The sequence below is a fragment of the Camelus ferus genome, chromosome 16 (assembly GCF_009834535.1).
Source record: "Camelus ferus isolate YT-003-E chromosome 16, BCGSAC_Cfer_1.0, whole genome shotgun sequence".
Classification (NCBI taxonomy): domain Eukaryota; kingdom Metazoa; phylum Chordata; class Mammalia; order Artiodactyla; family Camelidae; genus Camelus; species Camelus ferus.
The window spans coordinates 3,548,718-3,569,648 of NC_045711.1; the positions used below are offsets into that span (position 1 = coordinate 3,548,718).

The 20,931-nt window shown below is 39.2% G+C and overlaps 1 protein-coding gene and 1 non-coding gene across 2 annotated transcripts in view; both read right to left on the reverse strand.

Moving 5' to 3' along the window:
- The window catches only part of APPBP2 (amyloid beta precursor protein binding protein 2), a 51,778-nt gene extending 50,523 nt beyond the window's left edge, over positions 1-1,255 (reverse strand). The window contains exon 1 of the mRNA XM_006177150.3: positions 802-1,255. Coding sequence (XP_006177212.1) covers positions 802-939 — 138 coding nt within the window. The 5' untranslated portion in view covers positions 940-1,255. The remainder of the gene's footprint in view (positions 1-801) is intronic.
- Positions 1,256-15,514: 14,259 nt separating this feature from the next.
- On the reverse strand, positions 15,515-15,586 carry TRNAP-AGG. Its single transcript has one exon. It is a non-coding gene; the product is annotated as a tRNA-Pro (tRNA).
- Between the last annotated feature and the right edge of the window lie 5,345 nt (positions 15,587-20,931).

Consider the following 20,931-nt stretch of genomic DNA (forward strand, 5'->3'; position numbering starts at 1 on the left):
CGTCTAAATACACTTATCCTTGAAACTCCTTGGAGAGTGACTTGGAGACTTTTTGTTCAGGGATTTAGGAATTCTTCAAGATTACAACTTTCAAATACGGGAACATAATTTAAATCCTAAAATATTTTTTTTTTCTTTCAGGAACGACTTCCACCCTTCCTTTCGAGTAGTTGATCACTACTCCCATACAAACAAAACCCCCCATTCAAGCCTAAGTATCAACAAAAGCCAAAGCATTACTGCATATGCGAATAAGGCACACGGCTACTTCCAATAACTCAATTCCTTCCCAGTTAGGAAGAGAAAGGAGAAAAGAAGGAACACAAAGCAGAAAAAGATATTTGGGGATTACGGTAGCGAGAAAAGTAGGAAGGAGGGGAAAAGAGCAAAGCAAAAAGTCCAGTTGATGCTAACACTTAATTGGGAAGAGAGGGCAGAAAATACCCCGAAGAAACAGGCTACTAGGGAAGGAGTAAGTGGGACAAGGGCGCAACAGAGGAAGTTCACGCAAAAGGCCTACCCAAAGGGGCCCCAACGTAAGAGGGAACACCAAAAGGGGGAAAAGACTCATTAGGCAGAGGTTATCGACCAATGCCCAAGAGCTTGAGACAGAGGATACCAGACGGGATGTTTCTATACTGGACACCTCGACACCGCCCCCAGACGTCTCGGGAGGCGACCCTACTACCAGGGGTGAGGGGTTAACAGCGGGGGTTCGCGGACGTGGAAGGGGGTGCGGCCCCAGGGGTTGCGACAGGAGGGCGGAGAGCAGGCCCACGGGCCGTCGCCCACGGTCCGTACCTTGTAGTAAACATCGAACTGGATGTTCTCGGGCAAGGAGCGGATGTCTCGGCGGGAGCGGATGTAGTTGTCCACGACAGCGGAGATGGCGGTGTTATAGAGAGTCTCTGGGATCCACTCTAGTTCCACGGCCGCCATCTTCCTTCCCTCCTCCTCCGCCTCCTCCGCCTCCTCCTCCTCCTCCCGAAGGCCCCCGCCTCCCTCCGTAGCGAACTCCTATACGGCCCCGGAGGATTCGGAGGGGCGGCGGCGGCCACGCGGGCACACGGCAGAAGGGCGCGGCCGCCCTGGCTCCTCCAAGCGAGCTAGGGACGGCGGCAGCGAGCGCAGGCCGGGGCGGAGAGCGCGCCGGGAGCCGGGGTCAGCGGGGCCGAGGCCTCACATTCCAGGTCTGAGAGAACCCCGGGTCCGTCCCAGCGCCGATCTCTGCAGGGGCGGGACTACGTGTGCGGCGTCATGACGTCAGCGCACGCCGACGCGCTGGAGGGAAGGAATGCGGCAGGCGAGAAACTTGGGAAGAAAAGAGCCGTGATCCCGCCCACAGAGAACCTACTTTACTAGGGGGCCCGAGTTGGGTGGATGGGGGTAAAATTTTCTCGCTGGGACGGGTTATTAACAGGTTTTTACCATTCCGTTCCGAGTCACCAGGCGCATCATTCCTGTCAGCCAGTCCTGCCCTGGGAGTTCTGAGGCCGGACCCTTTCGAGGCTCAGGTAGAAGTTTGGATGCACAATTATCAGTCTATAGAAAATTATGCATTCAGGAAATTCACATTACTCTGGAAACCCTTCCTTAGACTCCGGCCCATAAGCCAAACTGGGAACCTTCGGCCTAGGAACTAGAGATCAAGAGGGAAGGGAGGCTTGCATTGTGTAACCATTTCCACTGTTTCTTTTTCCAAACTGAATTAAAAAAAAAAAAAAAAAGAAAGAAAGAAAAAGAAAAAGAACTGCTCTAGAAGAATTTGGTAGGAAGGTTAGCCTGATTATGCAATTACAAATCGTGATGAGAGAAAAAGGACTAAGTGGTGGGTATGATATCACTTCGTGGTAAACAGAAATGAAGATTTCAGTTTTTTCGCCTAGTTCTAGTCACAGCCTCGGAAGATTGTTGAACAATTGAGAGTACTTGTTTCAACTCCCTTTTATAACCTCAGCCTGAACATCTGCTACTTATGTAATTTAATTTTCCGTGTCTGCGATTTCAAGAACTTAATACAACGTCTTTATGCTCTAGAAATTTAACAAGGAAATGACTGGCCATAATTGATGACAGCGTCAAGCTGATAGTCACTCTATAACCAATGTAAAACCTGATAACAATGGTAATTGTAATGTGCTGACATTTAGAGCTAAAGGGATTAGGAGTTCTTCTAGTTCACCCTGGTATTTCAATGTTAAATGGTTAAATAGTTTGGTAAGAAAGAAGGAAACACACATAGTCCTCTTCTCAGTCTGTACCAGCTCTTACTCTGTAATTCATGAACCTGAGAAACTTGTGTTGGCCTCAAAGTAGGGTTGCCAGATTTAGCAAGTGAGAAAAAAAAAAAAACTGACAAATACCCATTTATATTTTAATTTTGCATAAACAACAAATAGTTGTTTGGGTATTTTTTTATGGAGGTACTGGGAATTGAACCCCAGACCTCATGCATGCTAAACATGCACTCTGCCACTGAGCTATACCCTCCACCTACAACAAATAGTTTTTCAAGACAAATATGTTGCATGCAATAGTTTTACCCACTCATCCTGAGTCACTCAAACACATCAGTTCCTTCAGCAAATCCTTCATCAGGAGTTCTTAGACACAGAACTTTTGAGGCTGGTTGGACTTCTTGCCACAAAAAATGCATAATTATCTGTACATTATCCATTCAAATATTGCACATGACATACTTCAAAATTATTCATTGTTCTTCTGAAATTCAAATTTAGCTGGGCATCTATATTTTATCCAGCAACCCCACCTCAAGGGATTCATGAATTCCCTGAAATTGTACTAGGATATTTGGGCTGAATCAGGACCTGGGCTCAATCCTATGAACAGGTTAAGTTGTGTCAGGCACACATGTTGATTGGCACACATGTTGATTGCCATATGAACCTTAGATGCTGCTGGGCTGCTGGGCAGAGTTAGACATTCAAAAATTATCTATATGGAAGAGTCTCTGTGGATTCATCATTCATTCAAAGGCCCCTTGCTCCCTTCTTCATTGTTTTGAGATTGAAGGTTATTAAAAAGGGTGAGATGGACTGAGAGACCCTGACCAAGAGTAGACAGACTGCCCAAAAGGACAGGGTCCTTGAGAAAGAATTTATTGTGAGGGTCAGAGGAGTCAGGGCCAGTGGGCTAGCATCTGTACAAAAGACAAAAGAACAGAGGGGAGCATCGACTCCAGAATTAAGATGCATCTGCAGGCTTGGGCCCTCATGAACTGGCTGAACAGAGAAACCAGTGGAAACAAGGCCATTTTTGTTGTGGACTGCCCTCAACTGAGGGAAGAAAGGTTCTCCCTTGTACCCTAGAAAATTAACGAGCCCCAGCAGAGATGGGATTTGAACTCAATTTGATAAATATTGCTTTTCACATGTTGGTTGATAGCATAGCACCTGACCATTCAGTGGTCAGGATCAGATCATGAAGAGGCTAATATAATGTTAATGACCTTGGACTTTATCATAGAGGTAATAGGGAATCCTTAAAGGATTGTAAGCAGGGAAGTAAAAGGATCATATTTGTGTGTCAGCAAGAAGACAGCAGTCATCTAACTAGCAGAGCCGGAAGGAGATCTCAAGTCATGCACTCCCAGTTACAGAAGGGTAGAATACAGAAGAGTCCTGCTGAACTGTCATGGCCACCTCTACGTTTTAGTGGACTGAAGTCCTTTGTATCACATACTTACCCCTACAGTCCACCAAATCCCCTTTAATCCTTGACTACTGGTAGCCTCAAATTTGGCAGAAACCCTTGCACTCACTATACACTATACAGATCTATATGAGACATGAACTTGGTCCAAAAAGAATCCTGAAAATCCTAAGAGGCAATACACATTGTGACCTTTTTTAAAAAAATGTATTTTTATTGAAGTATAGTCAGTTTACAATGTTATGTCAATTTCTGTTGTACAGCATAATGCTTCAGTCATATAGGAACATACATATATTCATTTTCATATTCTTTTTCACTATAAGTTACTGCAAGATATTGAACATAGTTCCCTGTGCTATACAATATAAACTTGTTGTTTATCTATTTTGTATACATTAGTTAGTATCTGCAAATATCGAACTCCCAATTTATCCCTAGCTGCCCACTTCCCCCTCTGTGACTGTTTTTAAATTGCAATTTCTCCCTTCATCGAGATGTTGGGGTCTAAGTACCTTGCTCTTCAATCTGGTTGAATTGTGTCTGCTTTGACAAATGGACTATAGCGGAAGTGATGCTAGGTTAGCAAAGGCCATGCTGAGTCTACCTTGTTCTCTGGAATACTCAGTCTTGGATTCCTGAGCCACCACGTAAAAAGATGAACTACCCTAAGGCCATCATGCTCTGAGAAAACCCACACCACATGGAAAGGCTGCATGTAAGCACTCCCCGTCAACAAAGCACTCCCCGTCAACAGTCCCAGCTGGATACAGCCTTTGAGTTATCCCAGTTCAGGATTTGTTTCAGTGAAGAAACCTCCAGGTGATTCCTCCAACTCCAAGACATCTGAGTTAACCTCAGCCACGGCAGTCTTTTCACATGAGGCCTGAAGCATCAAAGAGCTGAGTGAGACAAGTATCCCTGCTCCGCTCTGTCTGAATTCCTGACTCACAGAAGCATAATAAAATGGGTTTTCATTTATATCACTGAGGTTACAGTGCTTTGTTATGCCACAGTAGATCACTGAAACACCCCATTCCAATCCCCTAAGTTTCGCAGGAACCTATCATGTTAGGCTCCATAATTAACCTATTCCCTCTGAGGGCTACATGTTACTAAGCATATAAATTCTTCATGAGAATGAGATAATTCATAACCTGTGTTGGACAATTTTCTTAGTTTTCTGATGCTGGCTCTGCTGCACTACTTATAAGAGTGAGCCTAACCACAGAGTATCAGAATGGGGACAACAATTGTTGCCCTAAATTTGAAGAGTCTTTTTTCAGAGCACTCCAAGTCTAAATCCACATATTCATCACCCGTCAACCACAGGCCAATAGTCACAGGGACCTCTTAAATAGAGTCATCAAGGCACACCTATGGCACCAGACATCACATAGGCAAAATGAGTGGTTCCTGTAACTTGTAACCACCAATGAACAGAGCAAAGCTTTGTCTTCAAGTTCTTGTCACTTGGGGAAACAATGCAGATGGGAAATCTGCCCAAGTCTCATCCCTCAGGACCATTACCCATATCTGCAGAAAACTCAAGGGGTTTTTGCACTTTTTTTTTTTTTACTGTGTTTTTAGATGAATGTATGATGAGAAATTCAACATTAATAATTTTCTATTTTCTTACCACAAAAAATAAAATTAAGGACCTCAACCGCCAGAAGCTTATCAACCAGTTGGAATCTATTTGTCTTCAATTGAAAGTCTTCTAGAATATGTAAAAAGTAATGAATAGAGAGGAGGATATAGCTCAAGTGGTAGAGTGCATGCTTAACATGCAGGAGGTCCTGGGTTCAATTCCCAGAACCACCTATAAAAATAAATAAATAAACCTAGTTACTGTTGCCCCCCTCCAAAAAAAAAAAAAAAAAAAAAAAAGCAAAAAGAACTTTAAAAGAAGGAAAAATATAAAACAAGAAAGTAATAAATAAATGTATCTCCCAAGCAACATATGTAACAAGAACTTCTATAATTATGTATATGTGCCTTTGATGTATTTTCCCCCTCAAGATCATCAACTATGTGTTTGATAAGTGAAAAACAAATCTGTAATCAGTTGAAATTTTTGGTTATAAATGCATTATAATTGAAACTGTTTCACAAACAATATATAAAGCAATATTAAAATTTGAGCAAACAAAAAAAGCTGTCCATCTTGTCTTGACTCCTTTAAATTCACCCTGCTTGCTACATGTGACTTGCTGTTTCCAAAATTAATCCAAACTGCTACCTGCTAGGATACTCCCCCATTCTTGATCTCCACTGTCTTCATTAACATATATAACACCCCCATTTGGCCAAGAGCAATAGAAGATATAACCTCTCATTTGCCAGCCCTTATTTTGAGGAAGCCCACTTGGAACCTGCCCTGCATACGGTCTGCCTACTTACCCTGATAATCAGATGTAGAGAATCATAGAAGGTCTGAGCAGTTTTATATTTGTGCCGCTAATGCTGGTCCAACGTACAGCTTAAAGGCTTAAGGGTCATTCTTGGAAAGACACACACGTAATTAATAATCACAACACAATGTGAGAAATACTGTGATAGAGTTTGCACAGGACATTATGAAGGTACTGAGGAGAGAATGAATTGGTTTTGGATGTAATAATTCTATAACTGTTCCAAGATAGCTCAATTCTCAAAGTATTTTTAGTTGCAATGAAGTTCATAGGAAAATAACACTTGAACAGATTTACTTGAGCAATGATAAATGACACTATTGACACTATATCTGCATTTGGGGGGAAATTTATAATTATCAGAATGTAAAAAAAAATACATGCAAAATTGTGAAAAAAGTTGTAGTTCTTTATCTGTGACAGTGAAAAATTTTAACTTTTTCAATGAGATAGAAAATAGGAACAAAGTAAACGATATGCAGTGTTACAGTCATATAACTCTTGAGTCATCTGATGTAGATATCATTATCCTAACTGCATCCCACCCACCTCCAGCTTCTCACAGTCTTTTAAGAATGCATAACTGATGGTTAAAAAGAATGTGAAAACAAATATATGTACGTTCCTATATGACTGAAGTATTGTGCTATACACCAGAAATTGACACAACATTGTAAACTGACTATACCTCAATAAAAATATTTTTAAAAATAAAAAAGGGAAAAAAATACATAGCTAAAGACACTGAAGTTATGTTGGAAAAAACATTTAGGTAATACATATCAAAAACCTTAAGAAATGTGCAAATTCCTACTTAATTTACAGACGTTTCCTCACTTCCTCACATGTTTAAATAGACATATGTATAAAAATGTTCATATAGCTTCTTTGTATAGTAAAATAGTCGCTTAAAAATATGAACAGCAACCCTTCCCCCCACTGAAGGCAGCAGACAGAATGGTTCTATGCTCATTTGTTTTAAGTGGGAGGACTCAGAAGAGGGAAACAAGGATCCTTTTCTTTTCTTCTGCATTTCAAAAGTCTAGGCCCTGCAGGAAAATAGGAAGAACTTATATACAAAGAAAACACAGTAGATTTGATGAAGAATTTCCCCCAACCCTCACACCAGCTAGATTCCCTAAGAAAGGAGAAAGGAAGGAGGAAAGCCCAAAGTGGAAAGTATAGGAAACTGATCATGGAGGAAGTGTCCTGCACCCTGTCCCCACACCCCCAACCCCTGCATGGATCCTAGAGTAGGAATGAAAAAAAGATTTGATGGGAGGGTGAGTGCAGGGGGTCTGAAGTGTACAGGTTGGTAACTTTTGACAAATGTACCCATGTATGTAACTACCACCTCCATCAAGGTGAACATTGCCATCTCCCCAGAAGCTCCCTGATGCCCGATCTGCAGTCAATCTCCCCAGTTACCCGCTCCAGGCAACCACTGATGTGGTTTTTCTAGTACTACTGATTAGTTCTGTCTGTTTTAGAATTTCTTGCAAATGGAATAATACTCTAATTTTTTTTAATGTTTCATTTTATTTCCTGTTAGCTTCTTAGCTATACCTCTTCTTATTTCTTCAATGTTTCCTCTGAGGCTAATAATATGTTTCTTAACTTATTAAAGTCTAAATAGTTAATATTTTATCTCTTCCCACTCTACACTGTCTGCTTAATCCTTACCCTCACTTATCTGACACTTCCTGCTTCCCAATGAAATAATTTACAACAAATTAAAAAATGTACAGATAAATTCACCTGCCCGTTGATACTTTACATGATTGTTGTCATATTCTTTCCTTCTACATATAAGCTCCTCACCTTTGTTTTCTTTTGTTTTAAACAGTCATTGTCTTTTAAGCAAATTACAAGAAAGAAAACAGCCTTTTATATTTTCTTGCTTATTTACAAATCGTGATGCTCTTACCTTCCTTCCTGTAGATCCGACTGTTTGGAAGGTATTTCATATTCTACTAATTCACATTCCTGCCAGTCTTGGCAGTAATCTCCCTATATACAAATCATAGCAAGTTAGGAAATACAATGAAAAGAAAGACTATAAAAGCAATAAAAACATAAACTACTGAATAAAGAATAAGAATATAGAATAAAAAATAAAATAAAGTCAAGAAGGCATGTGAAATACCTATGTGAGGAAGGCCACAAAAAATAAAGGGACGCAAAAGAGGCTTTTAATGTAAGAAGGGACATACTCTGTTCCTAGAGAGAAACACAATTTTGTAAAGATGTGGGGTGGGAAGGGACAGACTGCGATTTCAAAATGTAGAATAGATAAACAAGATTATACTGTGTAGCACAGGGAAATATATACAAGATCTTATGGTAGCTCACAGAGAAAAAAATATGACAATGAACATATATATGTTCATGTATAATTGAAAAATTGTGCTCTACACTGGAATTTGACACAACATTGTAAAATTATTATAAATCAATAAAAAGTGTTAAAAAAAACCAATTTTGTAAAGATGTGATTTTTACTTTATTCTCAGCAATTCCATGTCATTTTCCTGGTCAATATAGCATATAGCTGGAATTTAACTTTAAAAATAATTCATTTATTAATTACTGGTATATCTGATTTTGCTCCAGTAGTCATGGTTTACATTTTCCACCCATTGTATATTCTTATTTTCTTTCTTTCTTTTTTTTTTTTTTTTTTTTGTATATTCTTATTTTCTTTCTTTTCCCTGCCTGTGAATTTGGCTATCTAGGTGTTGTTTTTTTTTAATATACTGTTGTTTCTGTAGTACTGCATCCTATTTGCATTCTTATTGTAAAGAATTTTATCTTTTAAATAAAATAGTTATTATTTTCTGATTATAAAAGTAATACATACCAATGAAAGAAAGTTTGGGATAAATAGAAAACTAGGAAAAATTTTACCGTAACCCTACCATGCAGAAATAACCACTGTTAATATCTTTAAACGTTCTGTGTCTTGAAATTAAATTGTTTTTCCTGAAAGTAAAGCACACTTCTTGTAACAATTTCAAATAATACGGAGGCACTAGAGTGGAGATCTTTTATTTTTGCTTGTCTAGTAACTATTCTTTCTTCTTCTGGTAACAATACCCTGATTTTGCTTTGGAGAACTACCTCTCCCAGACTTTCAGTCCGTGTGTTTCAGATGGGACTGACTCCACTGCTCAGCTCCAAGAGCTGGCATAAGACTCAGGTGTGGCCAGAGCAATGATGAGCCAGGCAAGGGTAACAGGAAACAATCCTGTAACTTTGGTAAAACTACATATTGAGGAAAAGAAGTTCTTTTCTGCTGAGACCCACATCTACCAAATAGCATATGATGAAAACGATGCTGTGACTTCCAAAGACATAGCTTTTACTCTGTGTTCTCCTTCCTGAGTCACTCGTTCTGGGGGAAGACAGCCACCATGTTGTGAGGACACTTAAGCAGTCTTGTGGAAAGGACCCTGAAGAGAGGAACTGCAGCATCACCCACGAGAGTGGCCACCTTGGAAAGGAATCCTCCACCTCTGTTGAGCTTTCAGAGGACCACAGTTCCCCCTGACATCTTAGCTGAATCTTCATGTGAGATACCGAACCAGCAGAGTTTAGCTAAGCTGCTTCCGACCTGCAGAAACCTTGAGAGACAATAAATGTTTGTTGTTCTTTTAAGCCATGACGTTTTAGGGTAATTTGTGATGTGGCAATAGATAACTAACACAAGACTGGTTTAGGAATCTAGACCTAAGCCAAACAAGAACATGGCATTCCCAGGTAAACTTTATTGGTTTAGAAACAGGTAATTTATTCAACTGTCCTAATTACACCAAAGGGATGGGCTTCCTTTTTTTTTAAACAGTTGTGTGAATAACTCTCTTCCACTACCCATAAACATGAAAATCTATATTCAGATTGTAACTGGCAGCCATCCTGTTGTCCAAAGGAGGCCAACTTTAGGATGAATATAATATTGCAGATGGCAAATCAGATACACCAGATAAATTGAGTCCTTGATGAAATTCTTGAGCTACAGAAGTATGTAACTATAAGCCCCACCTTAACTTTACCCTTCCAGTTATATGAGACAATGCGTTTCCTTATCACTTAGCCACAAAACTTACTGTTTGTTAGCATACGTTTTGAAATGAATATCTCCCTTTATTTTCAAACTTTCTTAGCCATGATGTTTTAGGTGCCTCTTTAGCTGGGTTTTTTTCTTTTCTCAACATTCCTTTGCCTTTGATTGGGAGAATTTACTGTATTTACTTCTAGAGTGATCATGCATTTGTTCTTATTCTCACAGGTTTGGCTCCTACAGTCTATGTGTTTTGCTTTATTCTTTGGTAATTTTGAAGTCCTATATCAGAGGTTGCAAACTGATAACTTATATTCAACCCACAGACATGGTTGGGGTTTTTATTTGTTTTTAGTCTCATAGGATATTTAAAATTCTTCCAGCCAACACTTAAAAATCTGCAATTTTCACACAGGAATTCGGATATCTATCCAGCCACACTTGAAAAATCAGAAGGCCTATAATATGGGGCCCCTAGCATCACATGGCAACAATCGTCTGGAACTGAATGGTGGCTGGGACCCCCCAGAGGTGGTGTGTGCCCTCTGGTCCACCGGAGTCTCTAGTTTGTGTACTTTTTCCAAAGTGGAGAGTGAATTGCAGTTTGTGTTTATAATTGTTGCTTGCACTACTGTTTTCTCTTGGCAGAATATGCCTCTGTTCCTGTGGTGCTATCAACTTCATTAAAGACCTAAGGACCATTGCTATGGAATTGCAATTGTTCCCCCAGCCCTCAAATTCATATGTTGGAGTCCTAACCCCCAGTGTGATGGTGTTTGGAGATGGTGCCTTTGGGAGGTAATTAGGTCCAGATGAAATCCGAGGGTGGGGCTCTCACAATGAGATTGGTGTACTTACAAGAGACACCAGAGTGCACTTGCCCACACATTCTCTCTCTCTCTTTCTCTGTCATGATGTGAAGACACAGCAAGAAGGCAGTCATCTTCAAGCCAGGAAGCAAGCTCTCGGAACCCAATTACACTGGAATCCAGATCTCAGACTTCCAGCCTCCAGAATTGTGAGAAAATAAATTTCTGTTGTTTAAGCCAACCAGTCTATGGTATTTTGTTATGGCAGCCTGAGCTGACTAACACAGCTACTTTTCAAAAAAAAAAAAAGAGTAAGAATACCCTTTTCTATCTAACCTCTCTGGCCTCTGTGAATATTTGGGTTTGCAATTTCTAATTAAAACCTTTTTCTCTTTCACTTACAGTTACCCATAATTTGTTAATAATTACGATGTGAGCCAATATTTTTTATGATCATCGAGATACATTAGCTATAATTTTGCTACCCTACACGGGGTACTTTTAACAGGATTTCATTCTCCCCTGCCTTATACCCCACTTCCACTTTAATTATGATTCAGTTCAGGATTGTTATTAATTTTTCTTACTTTGTCCCTTCTGTTTTAAGATTTCTTCTGAAGAATTGCATTAGACTTCAGGGTCACTTTATCAACAACAATTTGTACTTAACTGGAAGCTTTGCTGGTTTCTTTGCTAATCATGGTTTCTAATACATCATGCTTCCTCCTTTTTGACCCCTTCATTGTGATTCATTTTTTGTTTTGCTGCAGTACTTCCTTCAGGAAAAAAAAAAATCTCTGCTGATCGATGGTTTGCACCCTCAGAACTTGTGTCCATCACTGACCTGTTCAGTTTTTCCCGAGGGAGGCCTCCCACTCCAAGGCTGCAGCATTCCGCTGGCAGGATTTACCCTGGGTGTAAAGCCATGGGCGTGGAACAGGCCTGCAATTGAAGGCCCTCCCAGAGCAAAAAAGCCAGGGAGGTGGTGGAGGTTTGAGGGATTTCACTTATGTAATTTGACTGTTGTGCCGAGCCTTTTTGAAATTTTAAAAAATTCGTTCTTTGTTTGTTGTGGTTGTCTAGAATTAGTTGGATCTCAGCTAGCTAGTGGCTCTGACTGCCGAGGTAAACTGTCACTTCAGAGAGAGCCAGGTATAGCAGTCTAGAATCATGATCCCTTCCCCTTGAAAACAGTTAGGACTGCTCTGTTATCATTTTGCATCTACAGTTGCAGATGAGAAACCGTGGAAAGTTACGAATTTCTTTCTATCGTTGGAATATAGAAAAGTCACCATGAAGGCTGGTGGAGAGGGATAAATTAGGAGTCTGGGATTAACATATACACACTACTATATATAAATAGATAAACAACAAGGACCTACTGTGTAGCATAGGGAACCATATTTAATATTTTATAATAACCTATAATGGAAAAGAATCTGAAAAAGAATATATATGTATGTATAACTGAATCATTTTGCTGTACACCTGAAACTAACACAACATTGTAAATCAGCTATACTTCAATTAAAAAAGAAAGAAAGAAAAGTCACCAGGATTCACCTGGAATCATCTTTGATCCCCTTCAATCTCACACCCCATAGCCTACCTGCCAGGAAATCTTGTTGGTTCCACCTTCAGGATATATGTAGAATCTGATCACTTTTCACCACCCTGGACTAAGCCATTATCATCTCTCACCTGGATGACTCCTCAAGTGATCTCACTGCGTTCACAAAGTAAAAGCAAAAGTCCCTGCAATGGCCAAAAAGACTCCACATGACTTTTTTTGTTCCCTCCACCCCACCTCACCTCCCTGACCTGATCTCCTACTGCTTTCCTCCCAATTCTATTCCAGCCACAGTGGTCACCTTGCTGTACTGTTCTCTCTGCCTGGAACACTCTTCCCAAAAATAACTTCACTATGACCTCTCTCATCTTCTTCAAGCCTTCATTCAAATGATACCTTTCAAATGAGGCCTTCCCTGATCATCCTAAATAATACTGTAACTAGCCCTCCAACCCATTTTTTCCCGATCCTTCCCGTTTTCTGCTTTATTTTTTTCCCATTGCACTTGCCATTTTCCAACATACCACATAAACTGATAATTATTATATTTATGTCTATTACCTCTCCTCCTGCTGGAATGTAGGTTCCATAGGGTAGGAATTTTGTCTGTTTTGTTCACTGTTCTATCTCCAGTATCTAGAACAGTTCCCAGCATGTAATAGGTGCTCAATAAATATTTGTTGAATATAATGAACAGGATATATTTAGATGTGGCTTATCTTTCAGTAACCCAAAATAAAGATGATAGCAGCTTATATTTTTCCTCAAATAATGGTAATCTATGGGAAATTCTCAATGCCCAAGCCCTCTTTTTCATCCTCAAATGAGATAACCCCAAACTTTAAAAAATTATCTATATTAATGCTACTCTCCTCCAAACCTTTTATGTGACTCAGATCCATGGAAATCACTTGAAAACTACGGCATAAAAAGGATTCCACTTTAGTTTCCAGAAGCAAGATAAAAACTTCCTTTTCACAATTCTTGAATTATTTCACCCAGAAATTGGAGAAATAGGAAGTAGAATGTGTGTAATTTGTTCACCACTTTGGCCAACTCCACATCTGTTTTGTATTAATTTTTTTTAAACAGTGCTTAAAATATTCTTGACTTCTAGTGAAAAAGGTAGTTTAAACAACTGTGATTTTTTGCCAAAAATTTCCCTCTTTCCAAAACTCCATGATAGCAACAGTAAATGTATTAAAAAAAAAAAAAAAAACAAGAATTGAGACAATAGCAACAATATTTTGGCAACTGGCATGTAGACAGATGGGCATTAATTGATGTAGGAGACCTAAGAAAGCACAATCTTCAACCAGCAATGGAGAAAACAGAGAATCAATCTGACTTACAGCAGAGAACTCATAAAAGACTCAGGAATTTCCACCAGTTCTCATCACTATGAAATTTCAGAACGCCCGGGACAAAGAATAAATTCTTCTAGCAGGATTTCAAAATACAATCAGAATGGCATCAAACTTCTCAACAGCAAAGCTACTGTGAAAATGTTTATTAGCATATGGTCTCAGGAAATTCCTTTGAGAGAAAATTATTTCCAACCTAGAATTCCCTTCTCAGCCAAATTGTCAATTAAGTGTGAAAGTCAATATTTTCAGACATAGAACATCTCAAAAAAAAAAAAAAAAATTGAGGGTCCAACGAAAACAGAGCTAAAGCAGCCACCTAGGATAATGGTAGAGGCAGATACCAATAAGAAGGCGGCACCGGCCTAGAGGAACCAGTGCAGAATGGAACCGATCAGAAGCCTCTGGAAAAGATGTCTAAAAGAAGATTAAATTGAAAGAATATTATTGCTAGAATACCAATGTTTTTAAATGTATCATGAGTGGATATACCTAACCAGAGGAAGTTTGGGATTAAATTAACAATAAATAGAAAGCCAAATAAATAAAAAGACAAGATAATAACCCCATAAAAGACAAAATGTGAGAGAAAGGAAAAGAAATCTCAGTATAATACTAAATTGATAAGAATAGCATTTACATAGCCATAATAAAGTAAATCTGTAAGTTGACTTAGTAAAATTATAGGTATGGAGATTCCTCAAAAGACCAAAAATAGACTTGCTATATGACCCAGCAATCCCACTCCTGGGCATATATCCATATCTAGAGGGAACCTTAATTCAAACAGATACATGCACCCCAATGTTCATAGAAGCACTATTTACAATAAGCAAGACATGGAAACAACCTAAATGTCCTAAATGTTGAGATCTTTACAAATAGTAAAGGCTGAATGAATCCAAACTGCTGCCCTAAGGTATGTTATTTATGCTAGCTCTTACAAAAACAAAAACAACTCTTTCTTAAAGTTTAAAAAATTATAAACATAATGAGTCCTTCTTATTACACAGACACACACACACACACATACACACACACTCACGCACACAAGTGCATAATTATATGAAGTAAATAGGACAAATCCCTCATTCTCTGAAACTGTCCTGATTACATTCATTCCTATTTTTAAAAAAAATTTGGGGGGTAAGTAATAGGGTTTATTTATTTTTTAATTTTTTCTTAAAGTGGAGGTGCTGGGGATTTAACCTAGGACCTTGTGCATGCTAAGCACATGTTTTCCCACTGAGATATACCCTTCCCCCTATTCCTGTGTTTTAATGCTTCAATTTTTTTTTTTTTTTTAATGCTTCAACTTTTCCTTCCTTTTCATGAAATACAGTACATTTTTAGTATAGTCTCATTTTTCTCCAAAGCCACCAGAGTCGGTCTCTTTTGCTTGCAATCAGAAGAACTGTAACAGTATAAAATGTCCTTGGACATTTAAATTACTTCTGGTTTTTAATATTATTAATAATATTACAACAAACATTCCTTACATCTTTGTATATCTGTATATTATTTTTAAGATAAATTCCTTAAAAATTTTTTTTATTTTAAAAATTTTGGTGTGGGGGTAATTACATATTTATTTATTTATTTGTTTGTTTGTTTACTGATTTCAATGCAGGTACTGGGAATTGAACCCAGGACCTCAAGCATCCTAAACTTGTGCTCTACCACTGAGCTATACTCTCCCCTCAAGATAAATTCCTCTTTAAAAATTTTTCTTTAAAGTGTATATTGTCTTACTTCCCTGATTAAAGACTTTTAGTGATTCATTATTGCCCAAATCATAAAGTCTACATCTCCTGAACTGGCTTAAAGTCCTTCACAATCTACTGCAAACCTGCATTTCCACCGCTTTCATTATTTCTATACTACCTTCTACCCTACTTTCTATTTCTTGAAATCTGGTCTTCAGCTGTGCCAAAAAACCGGCCATTGAGTAATTGGGAAACACATGGTGAATCATGCTCCCCACGCTCTTGACACATCTTATCAATATTGAGAACACCTAAGTACCCTGAATTACTCAGACTATATCCTGCCTGGGCTGTCAAGCAGCTCAAAGTTAAATTTGACGCCTATTCACTTAACTCTTACTACTAACTCTTATTAGCCTAACCATGTCTTTCATTTCTTTGGATTGATCTCTGTCCATATATTTAAGGCTTTATTCTTTAAATTATAAAATCAACAGGATATAGAAAAGAAGAAAAATATTATTAGTTTTTAAAACATAAATAATGCTGTTAAAAAAAAAAAAGTACTTTATAAACTATACAGTCCTCTGTTCTTCCCTAATCCCACTCTCCAGAGGTGGCTGTTGTTAAGCTCATAAATATACTTCCAAGTTTTTAATATAAGCAACCAAAACTCTTATACATTGCTGATGGGGATAAAAATTGGAATAACCATTTTGGAAAACTATTTGGCAGCATCTACTAAAGCAATATATACATAGGCACACAATAGTTTTACTCCAAAGTATATACCCAACATATAGATATATGTGAAAATATATAAAAGAAATATTCATAGAACATTATTCATAATAACTCAAAACTAGAGCCAACCCAGTTGTAGAATAAATAAATAAATTTTGCTATATATAATAAAAATACCATACAGCAACAGGAATTAACACACTGTAACAACATTTGATATGAATATATCTCACAATGATGACCAAAGAAGACAGACACAAAAGAAAATATACTATATGATTACATTGAAATAAAGTTCAAAACAGGCAAAACTAATGTACAGTGATAGAAATCAGGATGTAGTTACCTCTAAAGAGGATACTTGCGACTAGGAGGGAGCTTGAGGGGGCATGTGGGCTGTTAATAGGTTCAGTAACTTTGTAATAATTTATTAAGCCGTACACTGATGCAGGAAAAAGATACTGATCTTACTATTTTTAATGCTCCAGAGTCTTCCATTGGATGGATGTTTAGTAATTCACTAATTTTCTCTGTTAATTGGGCATTTACTTTGAACTTAGGTATTTATTCCTACATTATTGTTGCAATGAACAATCTTGTACTTATACCTTTTTCCATTTGTATAAATATATCTGTAAGATACATTTCCAGTAGAAGAGATGATGCTTTAAAAGGAATACACATTGTAAAGGTTGATGGGCATTGTTGTATAATACTGCAAAAAAGCTGCACCAATTTGCGTTTATACCAATGGGACATGATTGCTTAATTTCCATAACCAGGAAATTCACTGGGTAGTATTGGTTTTTTAATTGCTGCCTGTCTAGTAGGTAAAAACACTTCATCATTGCTGCATTCATTTGTACTTTTAAATTATTGGAGAAGTTGAAAACTTTTCCATGCTACTAACCGTTTGTGTATGATTTTTTACAAGCTGCCTTTTTACGGTTTTTGTCTCCTTTTTTCCCTAGGGAGTAGTTTACTTTTAATATACATGTTAAGAACACTGACACTTTATCAAGTGGTGGAAAATATTTTTCCTGGTTTGTCATTTGGAGTTTGTTTTCATTTATGGAGGGTTTTTTTTTTTTTAGCCTTAAAAGAAGTATTTAAAATGTTCATCTGTTCTGTTTTAGGGTTTTAATGTTTTCTAGTACCTTGTCAGATTTGAAGTCCAGCAGGCAAGTTTTTCAGAAGTTGTCTTGTGTTGACCATTTTGTATCAGTTTTTCCTGGAACACACTGTCCCCTTTGGATGTTCTAGGGAAGGAGTTCAAGGTAATAGACAAATTCTGCCCACACATCCTGGGCCAGCCTCCCAGACACTGGTCTGGAGCAAATAAGACAAGCAGCCTAGCTCTTCAAGGCCTTTATGAATGCCTCTTTGATCCTGGCCTCTGAAGCTTTCGAAATGGATGAAGGCAGAACATTTACTTTTCTATCCAACAGACACATTATATACTACGTGAGAACTCACACTTTCTTTCCTGCTCAGCTCTGTTTTCAAATCTGGCTTATTAGATGACACCACCCAAATAACACTGTGCCAGCTATTTTTAAAAAGCATAACATGGTGGGGGGGATAGCTGAGCGGTGGAGTGCATGCTATGCACAAGGTCCTGGGTTCAACCCCCAATACCTCCATTAAGTAAATAAATTTAAAAAATAAAAAGCATAACATTTGGAACTTAACAGAATGAACGCTTTCTCTTGTATTTTTAAGAGAAATTGATGTTCCCCAAATGAATCTCCCATTCTTTACACCCAAAGAAACAATGAAATCCCCAAATTTCCCCTTTCTCAATTCTTATTCAGGGCTCTAGCTGGAGAGGTCTCCTTCAGGCGTCAGAGTTCTTTCTTTGACAACTGCAGCTTTAACCATCTTTCACTAGACCCACTGCAGTTCTTCCAGCCCCTCCCAGAATGTTCTAACCCAATTCTGTACTTTTCCTGAGTTCTAGAAGAATGCACGAAAATGTTTCAGCATAATCCTCTTGTCCACAAAACTTCATTTCCCACGCTGTAGTGATTTTCCATAATCTAACTGTGATCTGAATCTACAGGCTGGCTGCCAACCATTGGCCATGGCAGAGTTTTCATTGTTGGGGTAAGACAGCGGAAACAGTGAGAAAGGACTTCCCTGTTTTAGATTTACTATGAATCTCATCAGTACATTCCAGATATTCCGAGCACACCAACTATGCAATTAAAATTCAGTTGGGTCAGGAGAGGACATAGCTCAGTGGTAGAGTGTGTGCCTAGCATGCATGAGGTCCTGGGTTCAATCCCCAGTTCCTCCATTAAGAAGTAAACAAATAAATAAACCTAGTGACTACCCCCACTAAAAAAAAAACACACTCACAAAAACTAAAACCCAATTGAGAGATGGTCCGCAATAAGAAGTTGTGACAGTAAGCTTCCCTGAAAAGAAAAATTTACCTTGCATATAAACTTTCATTTCCCAGACAATAATATCTGAATTACTTTTGTCTCCTTGCAAAAAGAAGGAAATTTGTAAGGGTTATTCCTAAGACCCAGACTAGTGAGCTTTCTTTCTTTTCTGCCCATCATCCAACTTCTTTCATGGTGAGAGATAGTAGTTCACCTCACACTACAGTAACCAAAGAGGTAAATCCCACCTCTGGTAAATCCCAGCCACCAGGCCACAGGCCAAATAATTGCTCCTACCCAGGCATTTGAGTCTTGAGTGAGTGATGAAATGACGAAGGGATGGTTGGAAATTCACAGGGTGGGGGTGCGGTGGCAGTGTCTCACCACGGCAGGCACAGTAAACACTTCTTGATAAAAGACAGCTGCGGTGATTCCTGCTTCTTAGGCCTGAGTTGTCTCAGCCTCTGTTTTCTGAGCCTGATTCTCCAGGTTTGCATTGATTCTGTGAGCTAATCACAAGACTATGCAAAGTTAGGGATACCCTCCCCCAACCACAAAAAGGAGGACTGACACTGGACAGCAAAAAACTGTGACAGATGATGTACTGTATCTTCCTTCTGCTCCCTTTGTGTTTATCTCATGTTTACAACATAGGAATTTCATCTTTGGTGCCCATATTCTAGGCCCACCAAAGACAGCCATAGGCTGTGGCCTCCACTCTCCTTTAGGAACGTTGCTGATAGATGCAACCAGTGTTCCAGGTTCTCGTCCCGTCCCAGAAAGAATTCAGAGACAAGACTTAGAGGTTAAAAAAAGGTAAAGTGAGGACTTATTAAAGGATGGATAGTACACTCTCAGGGGAGAGTGGGCAGGCTTAAGTGAGCAGCTGCCCTGAGTTTCTTTGGCAAGTTAGTTACATAGGGTGTAAAAATGAATGGGCGGAATATTCACTGGGGAGGGAACGGTTTGGGATCATATTCTCTGATTATCATCCCAACTCCACCTTCCCAAAGGGAGGAGGGATTTTTGTCTTTATTTAGTCTGGATTGGAAGTGTCATGGCGTCGGTGCATGATGGGTACTTCTGATCTGCAAGGCTAATTTTATTGAAATGATGGCATAATGAGCAAAAGGTTACATTCGGACACTAGAAATTCCTGCCTTTTCTCACCTTTCTTTGTTCTTCTCCAGGCCACTTGTCATCCCAAAAGGCATGATCCCTTATCAGCCCCAAGGTTCCTGCTTTTCTTTCTCTACCCAAGGATCCCTGCTGCTTACATGATGTGTGGTTTCCTGCATTTGGCCTGTGCCCCTCCTTTCTGCCCAATTCCTGCCATTTGGTCTGTGACCCCTTTCTCTGCTCATATCTAGCTATCTGCCTGCTCTAACAGGAATATGACTCCGTGTATTTATAAAAGGCATCTCTCCAAGCAGAGTGTACAGTTTTGTATTCCCTGCAGTTTCACCTCCATGGTCTTTGCAGCCCTCTGCTGCTGCGTATGCCCCAGAGGCTGCCGCTGCTCCTGCCTGCAGCCCCACAGTTCCTCACAGTTGTAGCTCCTGGTTCTAGGTGACATTCTCATCGTGTGCCACTCCTGCCTTGTGGGGATCTTCTAAGAGCAAAACATGAATCAATGAGCTTGAGGTCTGAAAACTTCCTCTTAATACAGCACCTCCTTGGTGGAGTTGTCAAGGAACTAGCCTTCCACTGTCAGCCCAGCGTCCAACCCAGTCTTACACATGACCTTCTGTGGTGGGTCATGTGTGCTGCTGTCTGACTCCTGTTTCATGGATCTCGACACTCTGGTTTCCCTCAACTCCGTGTATATCCTAAGCACGCTGCTTGTAGCGTATGTCATTGTGTGTGTGCTGGGCTATAATATTTCAAATGTTAATGTGTATTTCCTTACCCTCCAGACTGTCCTTTTGTTTTCTTTTTGTTCTTCCAGAAGAGATTTTTTCCCCACAACCTAGAATTAGCTCTGTATCTCCCACAGATTTGGGCAAATGGGGGTGGAGGTTGGGGACATCACTGTGCAGTGTCAGAAACAAAAGGCAACACATTTTGATTTGTAAGCTCAAAAGCCATTTCTGTCTTGTAAAGCAAAAAAATATTCAGAAAGTAGATAAAAACAGCTTTCGGAGGACCAGACAGGTAGAGACTGAGAATCTGACAATCTCTCCTCATTTACACTGCCACTCA